General features: G+C 45.9%; 1 protein-coding gene across 1 annotated transcript; it reads right to left on the bottom strand.

Annotated features, from left to right (window-relative positions):
- Positions 1-2,101: 2,101 nt before the first annotated feature.
- Il12a (interleukin 12A) lies at positions 2,102-7,824 on the bottom strand. The gene is made up of 7 exons (XM_046431923.2): positions 7,806-7,824; positions 7,065-7,213; positions 4,359-4,472; positions 4,043-4,084; positions 3,929-3,970; positions 3,689-3,832; positions 2,102-2,302 (listed from the first exon to the last, which is right to left on the bottom strand). The coding sequence occupies exons 1-7, from the start codon at positions 7,822-7,824 to the stop codon at positions 2,141-2,143; spliced, it is 672 nt and encodes a 223-aa protein (XP_046287879.1). The 3' UTR covers positions 2,102-2,140.
- Positions 7,825-26,899: the final 19,075 nt, after the last annotated feature.

Raw genomic sequence — 26,899 nt, 5'->3', positions numbered from 1 at the left:
CCCTCAGCAGGCAGCTGCCTGCTGGTTACTTTGATGGAGTCCCCTGGGTATGAGGAACACCTCCATGGGTTATTTCCTTTGCAAAGCAGTAGCTCTTGGGCCAGATGACTCTGCAGTGGGCTACAGCGAGGGTTGGTTTGGGGTACTCAGCCCTACTAAGTCACATTGCTCCTTCTGTTCTTGGAGGCAGAGTCTCTGCCTTTTCACTCTGTTCCCCCCACACCAGGCAGCCTCTGGGCTGAACAGGCTTTCCATGCTCAGTGCCCTGGAGGGACAGGCAGAAGGCAGCTCTTCAGGCGAACAGCCCAAGAGTTAGCACACTGACCTGGAGCACAGCTGCACACTAGCGCCCTCTGCCTGTCTCAGCTCAGCAATACTGTGAAGTGGCTCCTCAGAATCTCACTGGTGACAGACTGCAGCAAAGAGCTTGAACAGATCTGGCCACTTGCCAAGCCCAAGACTAACAGCAATATTCAAGACTTGCTGATATTCACTGGGCACCAACTGTGTTCCGGGCTCAGGCTGTCCCACCTAACCCCACTCAGATCCTACAAGGTAGGCCCCAGCACAATCCTCACTTCCTACAAGAGCACCTGACAGGGCCCTTAAGCAGCTTGGTAGGCTGAAGCTCCAGCCCTGAAGGAGAAGTGGAAACTCCCAGGTGATGAGGTGGGTCCTGCTTTTGAAGCTCATCTGGTAGAGTTCTCCAGAACCAAAGTCACACCATGTTCCTCCGCACATCCATCCACTCGCCCTCCCTGTTTGCGGCCAAGACAACCAGCAGGACTCAGCAGCAGCTCCACAGCATGAGGTTCCACCCAGGTCAAGGCTGCAGAACTGAGCCCACTCCGGGAAGGAAAGGACCCTGCATGGAGGAAGGACGGCATGGGAGGCCTGGATTCCTGTGACTTCCATTGGACCAATCTTCAGTGAGAACCTGAACAGCCAGCAAGTTTGCCTCAGGGAGGCCCTGGAGTCTCACTCACACCTGCCCCAGTTCAAAGGGTTGAGGCTGGGTCTGGCAGATTGGTGGGGAGGCGGACCTGATAGCACTCATTAAATATTTCAGGTCTGTGGCCTTTTCCTGTGAAGTAGGATTATCCCAGCACTAACACACCATGGCATTCTGTTGGGAGAATCTTTTCAACATTGTTTGAAGAATCAAAAGGATGGAATTCAATATTTCCCTCATGAAGAAGGCCAAAAAAGGCAACAATCACTGTGCTTCCAGGAAAAGCTCTACAGGCTCTTAGGCAGATGAGGTGTATTTCTAATTCTAATTCAAAAAGATCTCCCCTGAGAGCCCTGGGGGTAGGGGCGGGGTGTCAAAAAAAAAAAAAGTAGAGTGATTTAACTAGAAGCCCTCTTGGTGGTATTTTCCCAGTTGAAGATAAGATGGGATGGCGTATCTAACTAAGGCAGTGTCAGGGGACTGTGGGTGACAGGGAGAACATTTTGTGTGTTTTACTTTTAAAGTCAGATGATGAACAACAAAGCAAGTTTTTTTTAAAAGATAACTGGCTCCAACCATTCAGCACCAAAGCAGTCTAGTCTGACAGGTTTCCTGATAAATGAGCTCCAGGAACCTGGGATGGCTGGATGAGGCTCATGTTCGTCTAAGCAGGGACATTTGTTCCAACTTCGCCAGAATCCTCAGTTCTTTTGCACTATGTATCCAAATCCTTAAAGCAAACCAAATACTCCAGAAACACTGAAATTACTTTCACTCCACCACTTTATTACTGGAATATTTATTTGAAATTCACTTGATAAGAAATACTTTAATAAATAGAACATAAATAAATATAAATTAGTTCACATGGTTTCATGAACATAAATTATATCAATAAATATCTTTAAATAAATGATGCTTGAGTGTTTCTGTAAACACCTCAGTACAGAGATAGCTTATTAATTCTTGCTCTTCTAGGAAAGGGAAAGAAAACGCCTTCAGGAAGGACTCTGTCCCTCCTTAGCAACCTGTTTAGCAGCAGGGGTAAGCAAAGGGAGCACAGAGAAGATTCTCGCAGGGGCTTAGGTACAGCCAGGTCCCCTCCCTGGCTTGACCCACACATCATTAAAATTTCTTTGGTTCAGACTTTTATGCAAAAGACACTAGGCTGGGAGGCCCCTCAGCTTCCTAAGAAGAATTCAGATAGCTCATCACCCTGTTGATGGTCACCGCCCGGATTCGCAGAGCATGAAGAAGTATGCAGAGCTTGGTTTTCGTTCTATACAAATTAGGGGAAGGTGCTTCAGGGGAAGGTGTCTGAGGCACAGTCTCATTGTTGACATTCACGGCCTAGAAGGATAAATACTGAGTATGACAGATAGAATTCCAAAAGGAAAACATTCATCTGTAAAAATGGCTAAAGCAGGGCCTGCGGCACGGTGCCCCCTCACTCTCCAAGCCCAATCAGACCAGAGGGCCAGGCAGACCTGAGAGAAGACACACACATGCTCAGGCTATGCACCTTCAGTGAGCTCAGGAGAGTTCCCTATGCTGCTCAACAGGAGTTGTTCTATGCATGATTCTGTTAACATGGCACCTGTTGCTGTATCTAACTTTTAGAGCTTACATGATGAAGCTCCTTCCTTTTTCCAACAGGGAGGTATGGATGGCTACTGATCCGGATTTTATCAGTAATTGATCTGCTTCCTGTGGAAATGACGTCATGTAAGACACAGAAACCTGGCAATGCATTTCCCTATTTTAGCCTTAGATTTGCTAACACTATATAAGATCTTACTGCATGAGGGTCAGTACTCCCACTTGCTCCTCAAAAAAGTTCTAAAAGAAAGGAAAGGTATGTACAGCCATTGCATTTGACAGAGGAGCGAGCTTCAGGACTCAGGGATTGTTTGGTTAAGCCCAAATCATCTGACTAGGTCCTGAAAATGAAATATCAACTGCAACTCTCTGGTGGTAACACTCTTCTGTTGCAAAAAATCACTGCCTTTCAAAAAAATTCATTGTGGGTGCACACACACACACACACAAATGAAATACACTATGCAGCAAATGACTGCTTTTCAGAGGATGGTTTCTGCCTCCATGCCTGCAGCCTGTGCCCCGATGAGAAAAGCACTCTCCCTCTCTCTAATGTGCATGTCTCTATATTTTGTATTAGCATCATGGGCTACAGTGATCCAGAAACTGATGCAAGTCCTGCTGAGTGCACTGTACATGTCTACCATTTTGTTCATATTTTTGTTCTGTCTGGGACATAGCCAGGCACCAGCTCTGCTTGCTTCCCGGGCCATGTTTGCAAGTATGTGTGCTTTCCCTCGCCTGCCCTTTCTGGACCCTCTGAGGGTAGGGAGAAGTGGAGTGCAGCAGAGCCCTTTGAGGGATCCTGGCTCTGCCTCTAGCTCAGGCTGTGTGTCTCTTAAGCTTCAGCTTCTTCCTTTGTACAGACCTCAAATGGCTGTTGTGGTGATGATGCATGAAAACACCTGCAAACAGCTTGGCATTACCTTGTGGTGGACACGGGAGGTTTCTTTTCATAAGTGACTGCTCATGTTGGCCCTCCCTGTAGAGGGTGTCCTGAAGGCTGTCTCCCTGGGGATACTGCTCTGAAGGGGACTTCAAAAGGGGCTGAAGGCCTCTCCTAATTCTCTGTAACAAGGGCCCTGGCTGGCAGGGCTCGGCATTAAAGGTACTTCACTGACGAGACGGGGGCCTTACCTGCATCAGGTAATCCACAGCAGCCAGCAGGGCTTTATCTTCATAGATCTGCCCCTTAGGATCCATCAACAGCTTTTCACTGATGGCCTTGAGCTCCAGCTGGTACATCTTCAAGTCCTCATAGATACTACTAAAGCACAGCGTCTGAGTGATGGCACAAAATGGGAAAAAAAAAAAACCATTGAGATGAGCCAAGCTATCTCCGCACCCCATGCATCTGAGAAGAGTGGTGGGTCTTACCGTATTCCAGGAGGTCCTCCCCGAGGTCAGGCTGCTCCTCTTCTAGCGGAAGAAGAACCAAACATCAGCATATGAATTCACCAAGTGGGGGAAACCTTGAATTTTTTTACTTACAATTATAAAAGAGGTCTCTCTGGAAGCCAGGCAGTTTTCATTCTAGAGGGAAAAAAGCCCATATTGAAGGTGTTAACTCTCAACAGAAATATATCTGGTGTTTCACCTCAAACCTTCTATTATGGCAACAATGCATAACAAAATCTACCACCTTAACTATTTTAAGCATATAGTTCAGGGGTGTTAGGCGTATTCATGTGGTTGTAAAAAACATATCTGCTTTTATCAGTTTTTTTCTGATGGGAACCAGAAGCATGCAAGCTTTGGAAGCAGTGGGGTGAGCTGCACTGGTGCTCTGGGAGGGAAGTCGCTGTACCTGGGCTAGTTCCTGGGGCAAGCAGGCCTTCACTGTGTTGGTTCTGTTCTTGGTGATATCTTCATGATTGACCTCTTCAGCACTGCAGGGATAATACTCTAGGATTTCTATGGCCTAGGAAGAACATGAGAAGTTCAGCTGGGGTCACCGAGAAGGCCCCAGCTCCTGTGGGGCTAGCAGCCCGGGTACCATCAAAGCTGTGGCTGGCTGCCCTTGACCTGCACCTCTCTGACCTACAGGAGATGCCTGTTCTTCATCCAATGAAAGAGACAGGCAGTCAGCATCCCCCTCCCCTCCATGTCCTTGGCTTGAGACCTGTCTCCCTGGGTCACATCTTTTTTCATTATGTAAACACTACAAGTCATTCCAACAGGCTGTGCTAATCAGCATCCACACCAGTTTTGCTTCTGGGCAAAACTGTTTTCTCTTGCCAAAGTGCCTGTATTCTATGAGTATCTTCAGCTCCTACAGGGGTGCTGTTAAGGCCCCATCTTGGTGGCTGCAACACACATGCAAGCCCTAAAGACTAGCCAAAATTTCACTTGTGATCCACACACATGTAGTCTGCACAGATGGCATCCCACAGGCCCTGTTGGAAGACCCTGTTGGATGGAATCAGGCAATGTGTCCTGAGAAGGCAATGACTTTCTGATTAAAGGTTGACATCACTTTCCACCAATGAGCCTATGGACCAAGGACAAGGCAAAGAGAAGGATGGCATGTCCCTGTGGATTCTGAGTTCAGCTGCAAAGACAGGCATGTGCCCAGATCACCAGAAGATGTGTCAGCAGGTGAGAAGCACTGGGGAGGGCATGGAGGCTCTGGGCAGAGAGGAGAGCTCTAAAGCACCACAGAGGGAACCTCAAGAGCCAGGATCAAGGCCAGAGAGGGCAGAACACATTTGGGTGCAAGTAGGGATGTCCCTATCTGCAGCAGGTAGACTGACGCCTCACTGCTCATCATCTGATATATACCTCCCCACCCTGGAATCTGGAAATATGCTGCATGACATGGCAGAGGAAGTAAGGCTGTAATAGCAGGGAGAGAATCCTGGCCCAGGGTAAGCACAGGGTCCTCCAGGAGGCAGAGAGCAGAAGTGTCGACCACGAGTGACAACATGAGGAAGAATGCAAAGGCCTGCCAGATTTTTTCTTTTTTCATAGAGCTGGGATTTGAACTCAGGGCCCACACCCCACATCAGGCACATGCTCTGTCACTGAACTACACCCCTCAGTTCTGGTTTGGAAGGTGGAAGGGAGCCCAGCCCAGGAACTCAGCAGTTTCTAGAAACTGTGGAAGGTGAGAGACATCACATTCTCCCCTGGAGCTTCCAGAAAGGGATGTAAGCTCTGAAGACACACTGATTTTAGTCCCATCAGCCCACACTGGGCTTCTGACCTCTGGAGCTAGAAGATGACACATTTTTCTTGTTTAAAGCCATGTTAGTGGTGATTCAGGACAGCAGCACGGAAAGTGTGTGCACTGCTCCTGGAGGTACCCAGCAGCCCTGGGCCACAGCCACTTGAGTAGATTGTAAAGAGATTGGGCAGGGGCCTGGAGTTGTGTCCTTTAGACCTTTCCAAGGGAAGCTGGAAGTTCAGATTCTCCTAGGAGAAGTCCAATTTTTCAATGGCATCAAACTCAAAAGTCAAAATAAAATGAAAACAACATTGGCCCGACTCTACAAATTCGCAACAGGCTGTGAATACCATGCAATTGCCAACTCCATGTTCTGCAATGCGGGTTGGTTTATTCTGGCAAATCTGACAAGGCAAGGCACAAAAGCTTCCAAATAAATTTTGTGATGCCACGACTTCAGCGCTGTGGCTGGGAGTGGAAGTATTTGCTTCCTCACACAAAGCATCCATTCTAATCTCAGCTCTCACATCCTGTCTGTATTGAAAGTTTCTTCAGAAAAGAAGCTGTACCTCTGCAGGCTTCACTTGGGGTACCCCCTTTTAATTACAACTGAAGTCCAAGAAGCAATCTGCAGTGCATTATGGAAGAAGATGAAGGACTTCTTCAAGGCCCTGTGGCATTGAGCTTTTTCTAAGTTATTCATAAGGCAACAAGCTAGAAATTTCTTCTAGTGAGCAGGATTGCAAAAGGATTTTTTTTTGACACTGCAGGGGTTCTAACTCACTTCTATAACTGAGCTAAACCTCAGCCCTGAGTAGCTTCTGCTATGGCTTTGCAGCAAGAGCTCATTGAAGCAGCTTTAAAAAGAAAAAGAATTTTTTTTTGCATTAAAATACAAAAATCCCCAAAATGAAAGCTATAAACAAACTCAGACAATGCTTCCCTATGAAACAAAAGCTGGACACAAATGATCACCATCCTCCTTGAGGTATGTGACTCCCACACGATGCACATCACCACACTGGACATGGCAATCTAGTTCATCATGTGGCCCCACAGAGACCCACCCAACTGCTCCGTGGATTGACCTCATCTGCAAGGTCTTATTCCTGGCGCAAATGCCCCTATGCTGGCTTGCTGCTGGGACACTGCACACATTGCCCTGCTACTGGCAGAGCCAAACTAACCTCCATCATTTACCACTACTCTGCTTTCTCTAAGTCCCTTAAACTGACAAGTCATTTGTGAAGTCCCTCTCCCCTCCTGACAGCTATCCTGCAGTTCCCCAGTTGCTGCATTGTCTCAGCAGGTCCCTTCAGCAGAGCTCAAGGGGACACTGGCACTTACGTTCTGTAGGGCACTGTCCACAGTGCTCAGCAGGGTTTGGGAGAGGTTGTGGCACTCCTGGGACACTGCTGGGACTGGGGTGCTCCTGGGGAGGTTCCTGGCAGAACCAAGATGCTCCAGGAGGACAAGGGAGGCCAGGAGAAGGAGGCCTGCAAGTGAATTGGGGGCAGCTGAGCTGCTGATCTGCCCTGGTCATCTTTGCCTATCCTTTCTCCTTGGTGCTGACCCCCTCCGCCCTTTACCAACACTTCCTTCCCACCTGAGAGATGGATCCAGTTATTGAAGGGCAGCTCCCCTTAATATCAGGGCTAAGAATCTGCTCTCTGGATGCCCCAGAGCTCAGCACTCCCTCAGAGAAAGCCTCCATATTTTGAATAGGGAAACCAAGCCCAGGAGCAGAAACGACTGGCTCAGGATCCCAGTCTTTTGGAACAGCGGGGGTCAAAGCCTCCTTTGCAGCTGACTTGAGATCTGCTTATAGCTGTAGCTGTAAGAAGTCTCCTAGGCAAGACACCCCCCTGCTGGGCCTTGGTTTCTCGTCTCTAAAGTGAACAGAATGATAGCTAATGAGCTGCTTCAAAATGAAAAGAGACGCTGTGCTCTGTGAGCCCGGGGCAGGCAGGTGCCCATTCGTCCTTTCCCACTTCTATCCCTTTCGCGACGCTCCAGTCTCCGGGCGGGGCAGCCATCTGGGTCCTGCTGTCTCCAGCCTCCCCACCGCCGCCCCTGGCGGCTACTCACTGCGCGCTGATGGACACATGCCGGGCGGACCCTGAGCAGGAGCTGGACGCTGGCAGGTGGTCCTGGCAGGTGAGTTGGCTATGGGCTGGGGACCCAGAAGGCCACATTTTTATAACTCCTCGAGGCGCGGCAGGACTTTCCCAGGACTTAGGGCTCTTGCTTTCTCTCTCTGTCTCTCTCTACATCAGTTTCTCGGTGACACGTGCGGTCCTTCCTGCCCGCGGGGCTGGCGGCGCTTTCGGATTAACTCTCGGAGTGCCCGGCCGGATCCCGGGGCCGCCCCGCCGCCTGCGCGCGCATATTGAAAGTGAAATTAGCGCAGAGTCGCGGCGGGGTCCTGGGCAGGAGGGATCCGCCGCACTGCGACCTGGGCCCGCCAGGTCTAGAAGTTCTACTGTGTCCCAAAGCCTCGCCCAGCGCGCAGAAGTGGTGCCGCCCGTTGTCCTTTTCCTCCATCACCAACGCGCCCTAGCGGTGACATCTCTCTTGTTTCTGGGTGGAGTGGACAGATTGTCCATCGCTCATTCCTTCAGATGATCCATTCATTGTGCGCCAGGCCGAGGAGGTGCCGGGCACAGGACACTGGGGTGAACAGGACCCTTTGGGAGCACCCTATGACCCCAAACCTGATGCAGTATTTTGTCACAGGACCTCTTAGGCATGAGAAGGGTGAGATGGGGATGGCTGACAGTAGCTGCTCTCTTAGAGAACCCACTTTCTGATGGCAGCGAGAGAGAAGTTAGGGTTTGGTGGGAGAAACCCCAAGGGCCTGGAGGAAAGGCCCAGAGAGAGGACACTGCTCAGCGGGAGCAGCCCGGTCCTGGAGGTAGCAGAAGCTCCTAGGGTCCCAACCTGACAGGGAAGGAAAAGTGGGTACCAGAGTGCTTCCAAGGGTGGCAGCAGGTTCCAGCTCCAGAAATAATATCAGAGCAGTTAGGGAGGCGGGGAAGAGAGAAGTGGATTTAGGGATCAGGATGCGGGCATTGATAAGGGTAGTGGGCACCATGCTAAAGAGCACAGTTCTATTCTGAGGGTAGGGAGGTGTGGTTGGGTTTGCAGGGTGAAATATCCCTTCAGTGGTACTGTGATCCCAGGAGAGCAGAGTAGCGGGAGCATTTGGCAGCATATGGCCACATCTCCATGCTGGACGGAGAACAGCGGGTGGGCAGAAGGGATTCTCAGGGTGGCCACTATCCACAGTCTGTTGACTTCACCGTGGGAGGCATAGGAAGGTATTGAGGATGGCTGAAGGGAGACTGTTCCAGCTCCTGCAGCCTGGGTCACTAGAAGAGGAGTAGAGTTCAATCAGTGAAGTTGTACTTCAGAGGTGCTGGCTGAGAGGTATTTATTTCCCCCTTAAACATCAGTCACTCTGCCTATGTAGAGGGGAGGGATGTTTTAGTCACCAACTTGGAGCTTTTGCTTTGATGTGTCTGGCTGCCAGGGTCTGCCTTTGTACAGAAGCACCAATTTCCCCAATGAGAAGCCTTTGGAGACACAGAAGAGAGGAGTGGGTGCTCCCGCTGGTCTCCATTGAGGTCTGGATGGAGGAGGTCAGCATATTGGCATGTTATCAGGACCTCTGAGCAGGTTCAGCCTCTGCTGGAGGCCATGGCCAGGTGGATGGAGAGGACCCTAGGCTGATGCAGGCCCTTCTGAGTCCTGGCATTAGCCTGGCCTGGTAGATCATGTGTTTGAAGGTGATGAGGCCCCATCCTAGGGACTTTCAGGTACATGTAAAGCAGGCCCCTTCCAATGCTGCTGTCTGAATTGTCCATGGTGCACAGACCAATCCATTGTCAGAACAATTGTATTTAGTAGTTTGTGGGAAGCAAGTACATGGCATAGAGACCTGTTGCACCACATGGGTTTAGGGTGGAGTTAAGGGTACTTCATTTCAACAAAGTCAAACTGGTTGCAGCTGAGCTGTTTCTCCCTGGAAGCATTATCTCCTACAGTAACATAATTTCTGATGCATGGATGAACACAGGGCCTCTGTTCAAAATGGATTTTTGGCCACCAGATACAGTATGTGACCTAAAGTTTTATGGAGCATGTTTCTAATGTGCTGCCCATACTTGTAACCAACATGAAATAAACAGCCCTTTCTGCACTATCATTACTTTTCTATAGAAGGCATTCTTTGTCTGTGATAACTACTGTATAGTGTGGAACATTGCACTAGAGGTTTGGGCCAACGCAATATGAAATGAAAAAAAAATGAGAGATTTATTGCAAAAGAAAAATTAAAACTGTTATTTTTTTTTTTAAATAATTGATCTGGGTTAGAGTTGTGGCTCAGTGGTAGAGCACTGGCCCAGCATGTGTGAGCCCCTGGGTTCAACCGTCAGCACCATATATAAAAAATAAGTAAGTAAATAAAAATAAAAGATCCATTGACAACTAAAAATATATTTTTAAGTAATTGATCTGCAAAACAAACAAACAAAAAATCTAGAATGAGTATACCAAACACTAGAAGTATTGAGAGAATTCAACAACTTCACTGGACAACAATAACAACTTGAGAAAACCAGCCAGGCTAGTGGTGGCTCAGGGTGGGTACTTGCCTTATACTCATGAGACCCTGAACTCCGTCCTCAGCACTGAAAAAAATTAATCTTTGTACAACTGAAACCATCAGTTAAGAAACACCATTCACAATATCAGCCAAACTATAAAGCTCCTGGAGATAGAGTGACCACTAAGTGGCTGAATCCAGCTCTGTTCCTTACTTGCTAGGTGTTCTGAGAAGTTATTATTTTTTTAATCTGAGTTCAGTTTCCTCATCTGAAAAATGATGGCAGTGAAAATTCCTACAATAAATATAAGGTTATTGTGATTATGGCATGATTTAGCATAACTATAGAAGAGTCTTGGAGACAAAATTTAAAAGTGTAAGAACACAGTGAATATGATTTAATGAAAAAATTCTGTGCCCCTTAAATGGGAAGTCCCAATATATAAAAAGCTGGTGTCTCTTCTAATTAATATATTCAGTAAAATCACATTGGAAACTATAAGAAGACTTTTTGAGAAATTTAATAAAATACCTATTCATACACACACATATATGATTAATATCCTGAATATTCAAATATAATACAAATATAGTACGAAAAACACCAACAACCCAATGCAGAAATAGAAAAAAGACATACTCAGATAATTCCAAGACAAATGCACATTATTGTAGACATATGAAAACTACTCTGCTGCATTATAATTAAAGAAATGCATGTCAAGTTAATAAATATGCTTCTTCTTGTTGTTGTTTTGTCTTTCTTTGTAGAACAAGGGATTGAACCCAGGGCCTCATGCATGCTAAGCAAGCCCTCTACCATTGAGGTAATCTCCAGCCCACAGATATGATTCAACCTATGATTACAAAGCTGGGAAGTAAGATGGTTTGTAAGAGTATCTGCAGTTGTGTAGAAACAGGTTGCAGTGTTCTCTGGGAGGGAGTCTGACCTGCACAAGCAGTCTAGAGCATTGGTTAGCAATAGCTATTGTGATAAAAAATGGACTCACTTTTGTTCACAATTCCAATTCTAGGAATTTCTCTTGTAAAACCATTTGCACAATCCAGAAAGACTTATTTACACTAAAACTACTGTCTTTTATATCAAGACATGAAACACTGGAAATATCCTTTAGTAGGAGAAGGTTTAAATAAAACATGATTCATCTTTTCAAGGGGCTACTATGAAGCTATTTAAAGGATTGAAACAGATTTATGCATGTGATAAGAAAAAAATCTTCATTATGTGAAAAAATCAAGGTTTGGACCAGCATGTCACATCACAGGCTTTTTTATGTGCAGGGAAGAAAGCACAGACATACAAACACACAGAGATGCTGGTACAGCGTATACACACACGCTCATGAGAGCTTAGAGAGGCAGTGGTCACTGCTCTGGAGAAGGAGAATGGATTTTTCAAGCAGAAGGAACACCTGATTTATATTGAATAAATATAAATCTGTATCATTTGAATTATTTAATATGAAATATTAAATACAGTTTGGTTTTGCTTTGCTTTTATTTGCATTTAAAAGATCGCTTAATGGAAGGTGATGTATTAAGAGAGCTGCTAGGTCACTGTAACAGCTTTTGAATGGAGGAGTTCCTCAAGGTTGTAGCATTCTTGTAGGATTTACCATACAAACATAAGTCTATAGTGGATTGATGATCTACTACCAAGGCAAGGCCTTTTGTGTCTGACTCTATCCATTCATCCATCCATCTACCCATCCATCCACCCATCCATCCACCTATCCAATCATCCATCTATCCATCCATCCATCTACCCATCCATCCATCTACCCATTCACTCATCCACTCATCCATCAATCATCCATCTTCTCATTCTGATTTGCAAATATTCTCCTTGTGTGTTATACACATTTAAAAATTTCTCATAAGCTTAGAGAATATTAGACTTTTAGCTGGAAGAGCTGATCCGATGTCAATGCACTTTTTATAAATTATATTTTCTGAGGTGTCTTTTCTTTTAACATTTTGTCTTTATTCTTTCCTAAGTCATATTTTATGGTTGCTATACAGAATTAAATGAATATAGAAAGTTCAATTAAATAAGACATCTACTATATTAAATGTATATTAAAATTTTTAAGGGCAATTATAATGATAATTTTGAAGTTATTCTTCTTTTGATGAGCTAAATCATCTTGCTAATCATAGTGGCAAGATACATATACCACAATTAACTGATTAATTTTTATTAAAATGTATTTAAATTAATAACAATATCAGTGGAAAAGGAATTTGGTTGGCAGCTATCTTAATTGCATTTCTGCAAGTGACTCACTCTTGCTGCTTTACTAAACAAATAGCCATTTTATCACACTGAATCACATTGAAATAATCTTAAAGCTTTGAATTTTTACATGAATACAAATTTCCACTTTTATTATTAATTCTACCATTAAATACAGAATTTTACATTAAAAATTTAGATATACCTTGTTAACTCTACTATGTATACTAACATAATTTCACCGTCTAGGACCTTTCTGGCCTATGCCCCTGTACAGTGGAAAGACCATGGGCTTTGAAGTCCAGGGTTAAAATCCAAGTCATCATTTTCAAGCTGTGCAATCTTACTTAACCTTTCTGAACTTTTATAAAATGAAGAAGATGCCTAGCCATTGGGATGGTTGGAAGGAGTTATTGGGATAGAAGACAGGTAGTGGGTGAGACAGGGTAAAAGCACAAGCAGTGTGACCCAATAGGCTGTTGGTTCCTTTCATGGTGTCAATCTATTAGCAGTGACTTGATGGGGCTTGAAGAAATTCTTCAAGTGCTCCCAGGGCCCTCATTAATCTTGAAGGAAACTGAGCTTCCTTGTCAAAGTTAGTGTGTAAAGAAATGAAGACTTCTTAGGATGGGACTTGACAGGCAGGCCGCTTGCATCAGATTTTAAAAGTGGCCAGAAAGCCACTACTTTCATTGTTCATTTATGTTTAGTTTCCATAATGACTGAAAAGTCATTCCAAAGCTACATGCTCTTCCATCAGGACCAGTGTTCCTTCTGACCCTTTAGACTTTTTTTTTTTTTAATCAGGACTGCTGCCAACAAATTCTCCTACCTTTCCTTGTGAGGATATCTATATTTTTCCACAATTTCTGAAATACATTTTTGCATGACAATTATTTTCTCTCAGCACATGAAACACATCATCACAGCGTCTCTGGCTTCCACTGCTTCTGCTGAGAAGTTACCTGGCAGTCTTATAACTGCTTCCTCTCAGCCTTTGGCATTTATGTTCATGACTGACATTTGCCTGTAAGATTTCTTCCTCTGCCTGTGTGCTGGGGTGGGACCCGGAGCCTCAACGTGCTAACAAGCACTCTAGCACTGAGCCACACCCCAGCCCCTTTAATACTGCTTCTTTGAAGGTATTTATTGGGGAACATCTGACTGCTTTCAGGTTTTTCTTTTTTTTCTATTCCTAGCAACTTAGCTACTAAATTCCTAGATTTGTTTTTCTTTGTATTTATTCCTCTTCTGTTTTCAGCATTTATTGAATCTGTCGCTTGACACTTTAACTCAGCTTTGGACAATTCGCTGTCTTCCTTTATTTCTTCAAATAATGCACCTATTGTTCTTATTTTTGCTCTCTTATTCTTTGGGAGTCCTAATTACACAAATATTAGACTTTTCCAAATGTTCTACATGAGTTTTGTGGCATTTTTCTTCCCTTTTTCGGTGGGGAGAGGTTTGGGTACACCCATCTGTATATTTTCTACTAACCAACCTTCTGAGTCACTAACATTTTCTTCACCTACAGACATAATTTAGACAACCATAAAGTTTTCTTCAACTACTTTATTGAAGTTTTCAGTTGCTGTACTCAGCAGTTTCAGAGTTTCTACTTAGTTTTTTTTTTTTTTTTTTTAAATACACAGCTCTCAGTTGTAGGGCAAAATTTTCCAACTTTTCTATTTTCTTGGATGTGTTAATCACAGTTAAATATTCTGCGTCTGATAATTTCAATATCCAGATCACCTCTGGGTGGCCTTAGCTTCTGACAGGCAGGCAGAGTAACAGCATTCTAATCCTTCAGGGGCTGACTGATTTGAACCTACCCTTCAATGTTGTAAGGTTTTTGTTTTTTTTTTACTGTTCACAAGTACTTCTAGGTGTGGGACCAGGAGTTCCCACTGAAAGCCCCAGGTGTCCCCAGGATCCTGCAGTGGTGGCTCTGAACCTCAGGGTGTACCTTCAGCCAGGTGGCACTGTGGGAAGCTCTGTCTACTTTCTCATTCTTCCTTGCTAACTCTTGTCCTGCTCTGCTCACTAATTGGGAAAATAACAGAAGCAAAGGCAGCTCACTGACCTGAAGCCATACTCCACTCTCTCCCCCAGCGTCTTGGCACCTAGAATTCTGGTTGCCCTCAGGACCCTGGACTTTTGTTCATTCTTGCCAATAAACCTCCCACACCAGCTTGTCACGTCTGCCCCTAACAGCCACCCTCTGCTCAGCCTCTCAGTCATTCCACCAAATGCGTTGTTGTAGAGGATCCACAAATGACCCGCTGGGGAATTTCAAGCCAGCCTTGTCTCCAGAATGTTCCTTTTTCAGAGATCTTGACCCTCAAGTCCTGGCAGCTCAGATAGCTCCTGGTACATTCAGAATTTTAAAAAATTTAGCTCTTCTAACTGTTCTCATGGGGGAATATTTTCCCTACAAGCTATCCTGTTATGGTCGGTACTGGGGATTGAACACAGGACCTTATGTATGCTAGGTAAGCTCTCTGCCACTGAGCCACACCCCAGCATGAAAGTAGAAATCATTTTAAATATAGGATCTGCTCAAAGTTTCAAAGTCAATGCTTCAACTTTGGAATCATTATGACAACTGATGTTGGCTTTTTTTTTTTTTTAATGAAATACTGTCCTGGGTACTAGAAAATCTCTCACTGAGTAACAGTAATATCCTAAGCCAGATATTATCGTCTGCACAGACATGGAAACTGAGGAAAAGGGCATCTACATCAGGCACTAGAAGCCAAACAGCTGGTGAGTAGCAGTGGGGGACCTGAAGCCCTATGGGATGACTCCTGATGTCACTCTCCTAACAGAATGGGAGACCTTAGAACAATGTCCAACGATACCCAAGAAGAGCCTTGCCATCACCTCCCTCAGGAACTCCTAGGATCCTTTGTGTCCCTGCAGGTTTTACATAGAAATCAGTCTGTGGAGGAGTTTCTCCATGAACATTTTGATTTTCATGCGAGAGCTGAGGTCTGAAGCTATAGTTCACCTCTTGACCCTGTTGCTCTTCTTGAATGGTGACAGATATTTGTGGAAATGGAATTTAGGCTGCAGGGCAAGGGCAGCAGGTATCGGGGGAATCGAGCCTGTGCTTTGCTGGTCAAGCTGGGATCCTGCTGTATCACCAAGGAAGGTGGACACCCCTTTCTTGCTCAAGATCCAGGCCACTCTAAAATCGGGTGTTTCCCTAATCCACCTCACTTGAGTAGTTGACCATGTGGATAGTCTAAACCCAGCTGTTCATCATCATACACCTCTGCCTACCTGACGACCCACTGCATGGGAAATTTACAGCTTGATGAGAATGATCTCAGAGAAAGGAGAAGGAAAGTAAGACAGGAAAACACTGGGTGTGTTTGTTCTTCAGAAAAGGAAGAATTGAATCAGTTTTCTGTTCCCAAATGCTTTCTTGGGTGTCAGAACAAAGCTTTTTATTTAGTACACTCCCACAAAAGAAACTCTAGGTGAAAGAAGCAACCATGACCTTTTCTGACATGGTGCATTCTCTCACCTTTACAGCATGAAATGCCCCAGTGTTTCTCTGCTAAATAATGTCACAAATTCACCCAATGTCAGGGAACTCCAAAGCCTTGGCAACAATTCTGTGCACTTATCTCCTGGTACCAGTGTCCTTTTAGTCAACGGCAGGAGAGAGTCTTGAGTACTTAGAAGCTGAATACTAATACCTCTACATCCAATAAATATGTAGCTCTGTGAAAAGATTAAGCAAGTACATTCTTGTAATGCAATGGAAAAATGATCCATTTTGTATTCAAATAGAGCTAAACTAATTTCATGCAATCATTTCAGGGCATCTATCTGACAAATGGCTTTCTACAAGAGATTTTGTTTATCTGGGTATTATCTCAACCAAAATCTTGGAGACAAACTAAAGCATTTATTGAATTCTACCCGAAGTTCCAGCAAGACCTTCAAACTAATTGAAATTATTTTTCTCCATTAAATTGCTCAGGGACCCTTTTTAAAGGTTCAACGCAGATCTCTTTTGGGGTCAGAGAACCTGATGATGAATTGTGAAAACTTATGTCAACTTAATGTCTTTTTGGAAAGCATAATGTCTTTTTGGAAAGAAATTTTAGCCATTCTTCCTTTAAAGAATATTAGTTTCTCTTGGAATAATAAAGACAAATATACCATTATTAAAATAATATATGGGAGGCAGAAAACACCTATCAAAGACGCTCTTTATTTCCAGGGGTAATCAAATACAGAACTGTCTAGAATACTGAGACCTTGTGTGCCAATTAAATTGTGGCCTTTGTCCGCGATGCAGCTTCCTTCAGCAGGGAAGCTGGGTACTTTTGTCCCATCCTGTTGAGGGGATTTTGCGCCTGATGGAGTGATTTGGGGAAGAGTGATACTGTGTTTGCTGGCAGCAGCTATGCACCAGGGCACACCCAGCTCACTCAGCCCTCCTAAGCCCTAGAAGCTGGCTGTGTGGCTCTCCTGTTTCACAGATGAGCAAATGGCCTACCTGAATTTGAATGACTTCTCTGAGATAGTAGACCAGGGATTCAAATCCAGCAGAGCTTTGGCTGCTCTCTTAAATGTCGAGGGGGCCAAGGGATGATTGAGGAAAGACATTGGAAAGCAGTTTCAAAGGACTTACAAAGGCTTTTAAAAATGGCATCTGTGTTCACCATCTAGTTTCCCTCTAGGCTCCGGTTCACAGCACTAACCAGAGACTTGGGTGACAATCTTATGCAGGGATCTCAGTGCAATGCTACTTACAAGACTGTCCATTAGGGTGTGAGGGAGGAGGACAGCTGATGTCTTTCCTCTCCAGTCTTAAACACAATGCTCCACGGTGCTGTGCCCAGGCTGTCGGGGACCACACCAAGCACCTTCTTCTCTGGATGATTTTAAAGTTGCTATCTTTGTCTCCGTTTTCTGTACTCTCACTATGCTAACATTTTTATATGTATCGCTTTGGGATTAGACCAATTCTTGAATCAGTGGATTGGTATTTTTCACCAATTTTTGAATATTCTCCGTCATTATTTCTTCAAATATCAGCTCTGCCCCATCCTATTAGGTTCTTCTGACACCAATTAAATTTTTGGTAGAACTTCAAAGTCTTTTTTCCAAGTTTCTTACCTTTTTTCCCTGTGATTTCAATTTTATGTCTCTGTGCCACACTGTGTGTACTTTTTCTGACCAATTTTTCATTTCACTAACTTTTTCTTTTGCTGTATCAGGACAGCTGAAGTAAAGACTGAATGCCATATGCAAGCTGGATCAGTTTACATTCGTCCACTGAGTTTTTCATTGTTATTCTAATTTTCTTTCATAGAAATTCTACTTGTTTTTTTTCAAATATGATGATTTTTATGGTTTTGTGTTCCCTACAGATAACTTTGTCTTTTAAAATTTTAACATCATAATCACGATTGTCTCATAGTCTTTATATGATAATTTCAATACCTGAGGTCTAGTATGTGATTTTTTGTTGTTGTTGTTTATAATGATGCTTATTGCTATGTAGTTGTTAGGTATATGCTTGCGTTGTATTTGGAAAAAAATAGCCACCATAATTCAAGGTCAGTGATGGATCTCCAGAGAGAATTTTCTTTGCTTCTCCTGGAGACCTTAGGCTCCTGATGGTCTAGGACCATATAATGTCAAAAGTAAGGACTGGATGCTCAGCTTCATTCTGAGGCTTCACCCTTTGGTGTCTGAGCTCGCTGGGGGGTCTTGGTGTGTCTCTTCTTAGACCCTCCTCCTTGTGTGGGTCTGGGGCTGATGAGTCTTCCCATTGCCTCACAAGGACATCAGAACTGAAGTTTAAATCTTTCAGAATGCACAAGTGCTTCAGCAGCCTTTGACCTTTGTAGCCCAACAGGTTCTCGTTTTCTCAGCATTTTGTAATCCCTTGATGTATTCTCATCTTTTTTAAGGCTTTAAAGAAGACTTGGAAATGAATTCAGCACCTTTAGTTCTTTTTAGTAGAACGTGATTCCAATTATTCCACGATGTTAGCAGAAATAGGGAGTTACAAGTTTCCTTATATGAATGAGGACTCCAGAGAGAATAATAGGAAAAAAAATCATAGGGATGGGAGGTGGAGGAACCATTCAGAAGAATACAGAATTAAGAATATGTGAGGCACTAGAGACCCAGAGAGGATGGCAAAGCATTCAGAATGTGGTTTAAGGATCTGAAGAATTACAAGACAGTTGGCCTGGAGCTTTCAGAGAGCAAAGGAAAGACCCTGTATGTCACTCAGACACAGAGATCGCAGTAATGGGCACCTGATTTCCTGGCAACACAGAAAAGCCCTGGGGAGGCATTGCTCTGGAAATACTGGAGACTCCTCTCCCTGGCAGGTTGGGAAGGGGAATCCTGCATTCCAAGAAATGCTCATCTCTTGAAAAAATTATCATGGAGCTAAGAGGCTTAGAAGCCTCCATGTCATTATCACAATTCTGGGTACTGTCTGCAGTAGGAATTGTGAACATTGGTTGCTTTAAAGAATTATTTCATAATTTTAAATGGCCAGAGAAGTTTGTAGCAAGGTTCTATGTACATCCTTTGTGGCCTCTGAAATCCAGTTCAGAAGGCAACCCCGATTATAACATCGTTCCTGTGGTAAAGTAGACCACAATTCCCACTGTTCTAATTACAGATTTACTCACAGATATACAAAAAAAATCCCTAAGAAAACACATCGGATTTTGCAAGGGAATTTGTTTTTAAAACCTGATACATGACATGAAAGTAGAAGGGGGACCATTAGGGATGGGGAAGGGACTGAGGTGGGCAGAACAGAGGGTGGCATGATCAAAGTATGTTACATGTTATCTATGAAATTGTCACCCAAAGCCCATTATTTTGTGCAATTAAGTAATACTAGTTACTGCCAAAAACTTATGTGATAGGTATATTGTATAGACTCAGACACGGAGTTTGCAGCTATGGGCACCTGATTTCCTGGCAACACAGAAAAGCCCTGGGAAGGCATTACTCTGGAAATCCTGGAGACTCCTCTCCCTGTCTGGTTGGGAAGGGGAAAGTAAGGACTGGATGCTCAGCTTCATTCTGAGGCCTTACCCTTTGGTGTCTGAGCTCGCTGGGGTAATAGAGGAATGGATAGAGTAATAGAGGAATGGGCACAGTGTTGTCTATTCCAAGCCCGAGTCAGAACCACCCAGAGCTCCCTGCAATGGGGACTTAGATGTAAGGAGACCATCACTGAGACAGACACTGAAGACACGGAGTGGGAGGAGTATGGGAGGAGGGATCTCATGCCCTCGGGTATAGGAAAGGAGCTCTGTGGCCAGCAGCTCAGGGGAGCAAGGCTGTGACCTGGTCCAGAATAGGTCATCTGTAAACTTGAAGTTGCCTGTCTTTCTAGAGTCCAGGAAGAGTGATGGCTTTACTCTCTCCCTCCAGAAGATTCTCCTGGAAAGCAGTCTCATATCAATCAGTGACCAGTGGGTGTGAGAGAGAAAGAGGAGACGCCATCCCACTTCTAGATCCTTCCTGACTCAGTCCTGTCTCACAGTCCCACTGAGTGGAAACACCTGTTCTTCAGGCAGGTCAAGGGTAACTGTTTTAACACTCTAACCACTCATGGGTCTCACCCTACCACTGCTTTGGGCTCAACTTTTGTAAATAAAAATTTCAAAATCTTATTTGTCAGAGAGTTCCACTCTGATTTTTCTCCGGCAACTCAGTAAACAGTAGCTATGTTGGGGAGCTTTGTGAATCAGGAAGCTACTGTACCAGGAGAAGACCTGCTTGGGATTCTGCTCTGAGTTTGGACAAGCAAAACCTCATGGCTTTGCATTTTCAAGCTCTGACCTCAGGCCATACTTCTCCCACCATCACTGTTTCAAGGACCTTCAACAAAATCAATATGAAAAGTGGTAGATCACTAAAATTGCTCTTTATAGTTCTGCCCAGAATGGTCATTCCATTGGTCACTGTTCTTGCATGAGGTCACCAGGTGACCATGGATTCACTTGCAGGTCTTGGAATTGCTCGCATCATTTGAGAAGGTCTCTTTCCCAGTTGGCTTTTCACACACACACAACTGGTCTTTCTATCCTCCACAGTCACATGTTGGTGGAATTCTGTGGACTGGATGGTCTGCCTAACTCACCACACTCGAGCCCTTCCAATCTCTGTCTGCTCAGGAATCCATAGTGGGCTTTGGCTGCATCCAGCATGACAATCTGGATCTTCTGAGAAGGTGCCAAGCCCTTTACAAGCTGGACAGGGCCGACCCTTCTCCCTTCTCTCCTGTGGCTTGCCAGCACCACCTGCCCCACGTCCTGCTACTGATCCTCTCCTCCAGTGACAAAACTTCACTCTGAGGTCCACAGAGGACAGGACTGAGAAGGCTGGCTAACAGGGACAGAAATGCAGCTTGACAGAGGAATGAGCCTAAGGATCTGCGGCACGGTTGGGCAAGCATAGTTGAATTAACTGTTTCAAACAACTAGTTTTGTTTTAATTTGCATAAGTCTTGTTAGCAAAATAGGTTGGTTTACTTTCACTTGAATTAACTTCGTCATTTTGTAAAAAACATCTTTCCCATTTTATGCTAATTCATAGTTTGATAAAATTTAGTAGGTGATCCAGTAAGTGAGTGGGCTATCCCACTTCTATGTACACTGCATGTCCTTGCCTCAGGGTGCTCGAAATGTCCCCAGGGACGGTGTTGGTCCTGGGATGGCCTTGCCTCTTCCTAGCCTTGTGTCTCGTGCCTCTGTGATGCCCTCTTTACCTTCCCCACCCATGGCACCCCTCTGCTCCTCCTCTTCCCTTCGAAGCTCTTGGTTCAGAGTCGTTCCTGGGGGCTCACACAGGGTGACTGTGAACCATATGCTCAGCAACATCTCGAAGGCCAGTAACTCCAAAGGCCTGTGCCCTAATTCTCCAGGGCTTCTGGCTTGGGCCCCTCTCACAGTTTGTCCTGTGCATATTCTGTGGATCTGCAGTCCCAACCCTGGTGGGTTTTTTTTTTCCCTCCAGTTTTGCTTGTTTTAAGACAAGTGCCTGCTGCTGCAGGTGCAGGGCCCCAGGAAGATCATGCCTAACCCTGACTGCGATGCAGCGTGGCAGTGTCTCTCCAGGAAGCCTGAACTTGTCGGTGCTTCCCCTTTTCTCTGCAGTTGAGATCATCCCGTGAAGTCACTCTTAGTTAGAAACTGGGTATAAAAAGTTGAGAAGTAGGTCCTTTGATCTCTCATAGTAGCTTTCCACAAAAGAGGGAGATCCTACCAGCTGAGATCATGCCTAATTTTAGCTGATGCTTCTGGAACCCACTTGGCCTCTCTTCACCAGGTGGGCGACAGCAGATGAGCAAGGTACTTCTGGCCTGTCTTTCCCCAGAAAGAGGGAGGAACCTCAGAGAAACCCTGTCCTCAGCGTCAAGGAAACGTGAAATCTTACTCTCCCGCCCGCAGATAACCCTTGCCCTCCCGTGGAGAAGCCGGTTGCTCCTCTTTGGATAAGCCACTTGTCATGAGCGTAGCCGCCTTGGTCACACTCATACATCCTGAGACACCTACTAAGAAGCCTGGTTTAAATGATTGAAAAGTCCAGGGAAAACCCTGCCCTGAGTACCTCCCAAGGGGAAGGAGTGTCAGCCCCAGAGATTAATCCTTGTTCATCTTGAAAGCCTTTCTGGCTTTTAGCACTTTTGTTGAAACAGCTCTCTACCAGAGGTGGATGCTGAGACGTGCCCAGGTGGTGGGTCAGGGTCACAGGCTCGCTGACCCCACATGAGCCCTGTGGTCCTACCCCACAATAGTAGTCTGTGCCCCCACCAGGTGGACAGGCACCATGGAGAGAGGAGATTATCTTACTCAAGGCCTCCACTACCCCTGCACGCAACAGGGCCTCGGTAAGTGTCTCTGGATGACCAACATGGCCAGGTGTTTCCCACTCTAGACAGAAACTGAACAGAGAAGAAAGTGCAAATACGAATGCAAGGGACAGCAGAGAGATGATGTCCCTAAACAAAAAGAAAAGGGGCCAAGACCCCAAGCCATTCACCAAGGCTACACAAACACAAGGACACAGGACAGCTGTCTCAGCAGGGCAGAATCCAAGGTTCCCAGGGCCTTCTGCGTTTTACATGTGATTTCTTGGTGCTGCTGTACAGCCAAGGCACCTCCTTCAGTGCTGTGAGCAGAGTGGCTCCATCTCAAGCCAAGCAGGAAATCTGCCCCTGCTGGAGAGTTTGGGGTGTGAATGTTAAAATGTAGCCGGGGACCTGCTCTTTTAATGAACATCGGGAGTCCGCAGGCTTCAGATTTGCCTGTGTCCGGTCTCATCTCCCCTCGCAAGGAGAAAGCATTTCCTTGCCTTTCGTGTGCTGTGGAAAGGATTGTGGCTGCGGTGTGGCTGGGTGGTGGTTCTCATGGTGCACACTGTGACAGACGAATGAACCTAATCCCCCCACCCCTCCCTGATTTTCTAAACACTGCACAAGCCCCTGATAAGCCAAGGCCATCTGCCCTGATGCTTGTGAGAGTTCTATCATGGGGTCAAGGTATTTGTCACTGGTGGTGAGTGGGTGCCTCTGGTCACCTCCTTTCTAAAAGTGTCAGTGCTTCGTTTCAGCCTTGGGAACAAGGGCAACCCGAGTGAATCCCCTGTCCCACTTTATCACATGCCACATGAATTTGCTGATCCTCACGACAGTGCCCTGAGATGGACACTGCTGGACCCCGTCCTACAGACAGGAGCGTCACAGGAAGAGAGCAGCTAGAGGCAGCACCTTTGCAGTCCTCTGCCCCTCTGAGGATTTAGGAAAGCTTTCAGCTTGGGACTTCCCCACTCAGGGGGCCTCTGTTCTGTGGTCTCCTCTTCATGGCCCCGTCTCTGAGACCCTTAGTTTCCATGGCTCCAACCTTTGGCTCCTGTGTGCCTGCTCTGGACTCACAGCCTTGCCCCAGCCTCTCACGGACTGGACACTCCTGCCTGGGGTCAGATGGTGATCTACAGATCGAAAGGATGCTGCCAGGTAGGAATTCCAGGTGGGAATGCCGGGTCCTGAGTGCCAGGCAGATGTCCACATGAGCATGAGGAGCACCTTGAAGGTGCAGTCGGAGGCTCTTTATGTTTTCTGGGTCTTTAGAGAATAAAATGGAGAAGAGAGTAGACTTACTTCTCTGAAACTCTGTGTTCAGCACTTCCAACAGCACTTGGAATTCAGGGTGAAACTCTACCTAGACCGTCCCCCACCTCTGTGCCACACCTCACATGGTACACACTGTGACAGACAGGAGACACCTCCCTTCTGCCACCTCATAGCGGGGGCCTCGTCCCACCCTGCCTATGCTCCTTGTTTCTTATCTAGACCAGATCCTAGAAGACATCTACAGCTTCTGCTTTCCCAGCATATAGCCCAAGGCCAAGCAGAAAACACGCGACTCAGAAACTGTCTGCGGTGGGCAAGACTCTGCAGGGGCTCCCAGGATGGAGGCCTCCTTGAAAACTGCCTCCTCCCCTTGCTGCCCGCCTCTCGTCTAGACCATTTGTGATGCCATTCTAACCTCCTGGCTTCTTTTACATTTTAATACTAAGAGCAGTTCTAGGTTTTTACGAACTTTTTTTTTTTTTTAGCACAGTTTATGTTCACAACAAAAAAGAGTGGAAAGTAGAGATTCCCCATGCAGCCCTGCCCCACGTGGGCCATCTTCCCAGCTGCAAGCATCCCACTGCAGAGCAATGCACATGCTGATCTTGCTGGGCTTCCATTGACCCACTGGTATCACCTGAAGTTTGTAGTTTGCATCAGAGCTCACCCTCACCTGTCACTTTATGAGCTTCAGACCTGAGGACAGATGTCCACAGGAGCAGTGGAACCGCTCACTGTTCTAGAACCCTGTGATATGCCTGTTCATGCCTCTCTTCCAACTGTTGACCACCATGGAGCTTTCTACGATAGCTATAGTTTTGTCCCTTCCAGGATGCCATAGAGTTGGAAACATAGAGGCAGCTCCTCATCTGGATCCCTTTCAAATCCAGCATTTGGGTCCCTGGGTGAACATGGTCTGGAGGGTGTCTACCTAGAGAGAGCCCGGGGAGAGCACCTTCTGGGGCCTCTGGGACCTCCAGGGCTGAAAGTCCCAGGTTAAGACTTCCCTGCAGTCTGACATCAAAGTTCCCTGTTAAAGCAAAACGTCTTCTCTGGAAGGATGTTACACAGTATTAAATATTAGCTTGCTGACTCAAAAGAGGTGAGCAGAATGTTGTAGTGGAAAGAAAATATTTTTGGGAGCTGAGGAACAGAATGAGACGTTAGTTATCTGTAGTTGGTATATTACTTATTTTTGGCTCTGTAGCAAATTTCCCCAAAACTTAATGGTTTCATAATTTCTATTTGTTTATTTTGTGGTAATAGGGATTGAACCCAGGGTGCTCTACCACTGACCACACCTCATCCCTTTTTATTTCTTATTTTGAGACAGAGTCTCAAAATAAGTTGTCTAGCTTGCCCTCAAATGTACAATCCTCCTGCCTCAGTATTTCCCACTGTCCCTGGAATTATAGGCACATGTCAACACACCAGGCTCAAAAACTTAATGGTTTTAAAGTAATGAATATGTATTACTGGCTTCCCGTGTCATGGGGTTGGGACCAGCTTGGCTGAGGGGTCCTGGTACCTAGTCTCATGATGTTGCAGTTGAGATGTCACCAAGGCTGCCATCATCACCCAAAGAACATCTAGGGCCAGGTGTCTCTGCACAAGGAGGGAAATGTCCTCAGCAAAGTCTCTCCACACACAGGCCAGCACTGCCTCTTCCCTGTGGCACTGCCTGGCCTACCCTTTCTTATCCTCAGGGCAGGCCACAGCTCTAGAACCAGGCTCCGGGCTCCAGGCCAAATTCACAGGCTGACTCACAGCTTGGAGGATCGGGTAGAACTTCCAAATGGGCCAGGCCCCTCAAGAGGGAGGCTTTCCTCCTCAGGTCAGAGCGTGGGCTTCGTTCTCTGTGCCCACCTACATTTCATGTCCAACCCTACTTCCCTGTCATTAAGCTGCACTGATCTTGTGTTTTATTCACTTACCTGGTGGCAAATTTCTAGCTCGAGCGTCGAGATAGCATGAGACCAATGTGTATGCTGAGGATGCTGGGGTTTTTCTTTAAGCTCACCTCCATGGTTTGTGGCCTGTTAGGTTCTTCACAACAGAGCCCACAAGCAGTGTAAAGGGTGCAAATTTGAGGCTCGTGGAGAGAGGTTCCAAGGGTGTGCTTGTCCTGGGTCTCTGTGACCCACTCTCCCAGCCAAATGTTTTCCAAGGTGGGGATGTCCTTGGAAGTGTAAAGGAGAGTGATGGGTGTGGCCGTCCAGGCAGCCGTGCTCTGAGGCCCTCTAGCCTCCTATAAGGGCAGAAAGTGACCTGGATCAATGGAAACAGGCTTGTGCACAGTTCATTCGCAACCTTAATTTCTCAACCAGGGTTCTGCATGGTGTAGAGCTTAAACAATATCCTATTTTTGTTGCTGAGTTCTTAGTCTGCCTGGCATTTCTATTCCAGAATGTGATAGAATCTGGTAAATTGAACCCAGATTATTAAGGGCAAATATACCTTATAACACAGCCTAGAGAGTCCTGTTTATGTGCATCTAAAACTCCTACAGTGACATCAGCATAGTCTACAGATATTTAATAATAGATGATAAGTAATGTATTTTTTTTAAGGTGCTGTGGAAAGTAGAGGAACGGAGGGGTTGGTATGATCCCAGCTCCCTTCATTTCCAGGGCTGGATTGCCACACGTCCCAATCTCAGGTCTCTTATTTTAGACTCTAGAGTTTGGGCATGTAACTCTGGTGTTTTAGCTGGACCGAAGTTCACCCAGCATCACTTAGACATGTGAGGCGGCTTGGTTCTGGGCTGTGAGATGAGAGCAGAAATGGTACTGTCCCTCCTGGAGGTTTTCTTGGAAGGAGGGTGCCTGACCTGCTTCTCTCTCCATCTTCCTGACAACCAGAGCGCACACTGGAGCAGCCCTCCTGACCACACTGGGAACGGAAGGCACACACAGAACACACAGAACAGCCACAGAAGAAAAGGCACCTGAGTTAACCCCAAGGAGATGACGCCAGCCCTGGCCCATCCTCCAGCCCATAGGCTCCACTGGAAGATGACCCAGCCTCCATCTTCACCCCTGTTGCCCCTGGAGCTGGGGCCCCAGGAACAGCCTCCCGGGGTAGTGAGGAGTGCAGATGTCAGAGCAGGTGACCTTGGGCTGGGCTCCTGGCTCCACCACTTCTGGCTATCTAACCTTGGGCTGACTGCTGAACTTCCC

The sequence above is a fragment of the Marmota monax genome, unplaced genomic scaffold, assembly GCF_021218885.2.
Source record: "Marmota monax isolate L192 unplaced genomic scaffold, Marmota_monax_Labrador192_F-V1.1 WCK01_AAM20220418_F8-fsc00022, whole genome shotgun sequence".
Classification (NCBI taxonomy): domain Eukaryota; kingdom Metazoa; phylum Chordata; class Mammalia; order Rodentia; family Sciuridae; genus Marmota; species Marmota monax.
The sequence above is the reverse complement of the archived record's forward strand: the minus strand, read 5'-3'. Positions and strand labels throughout refer to the sequence as shown.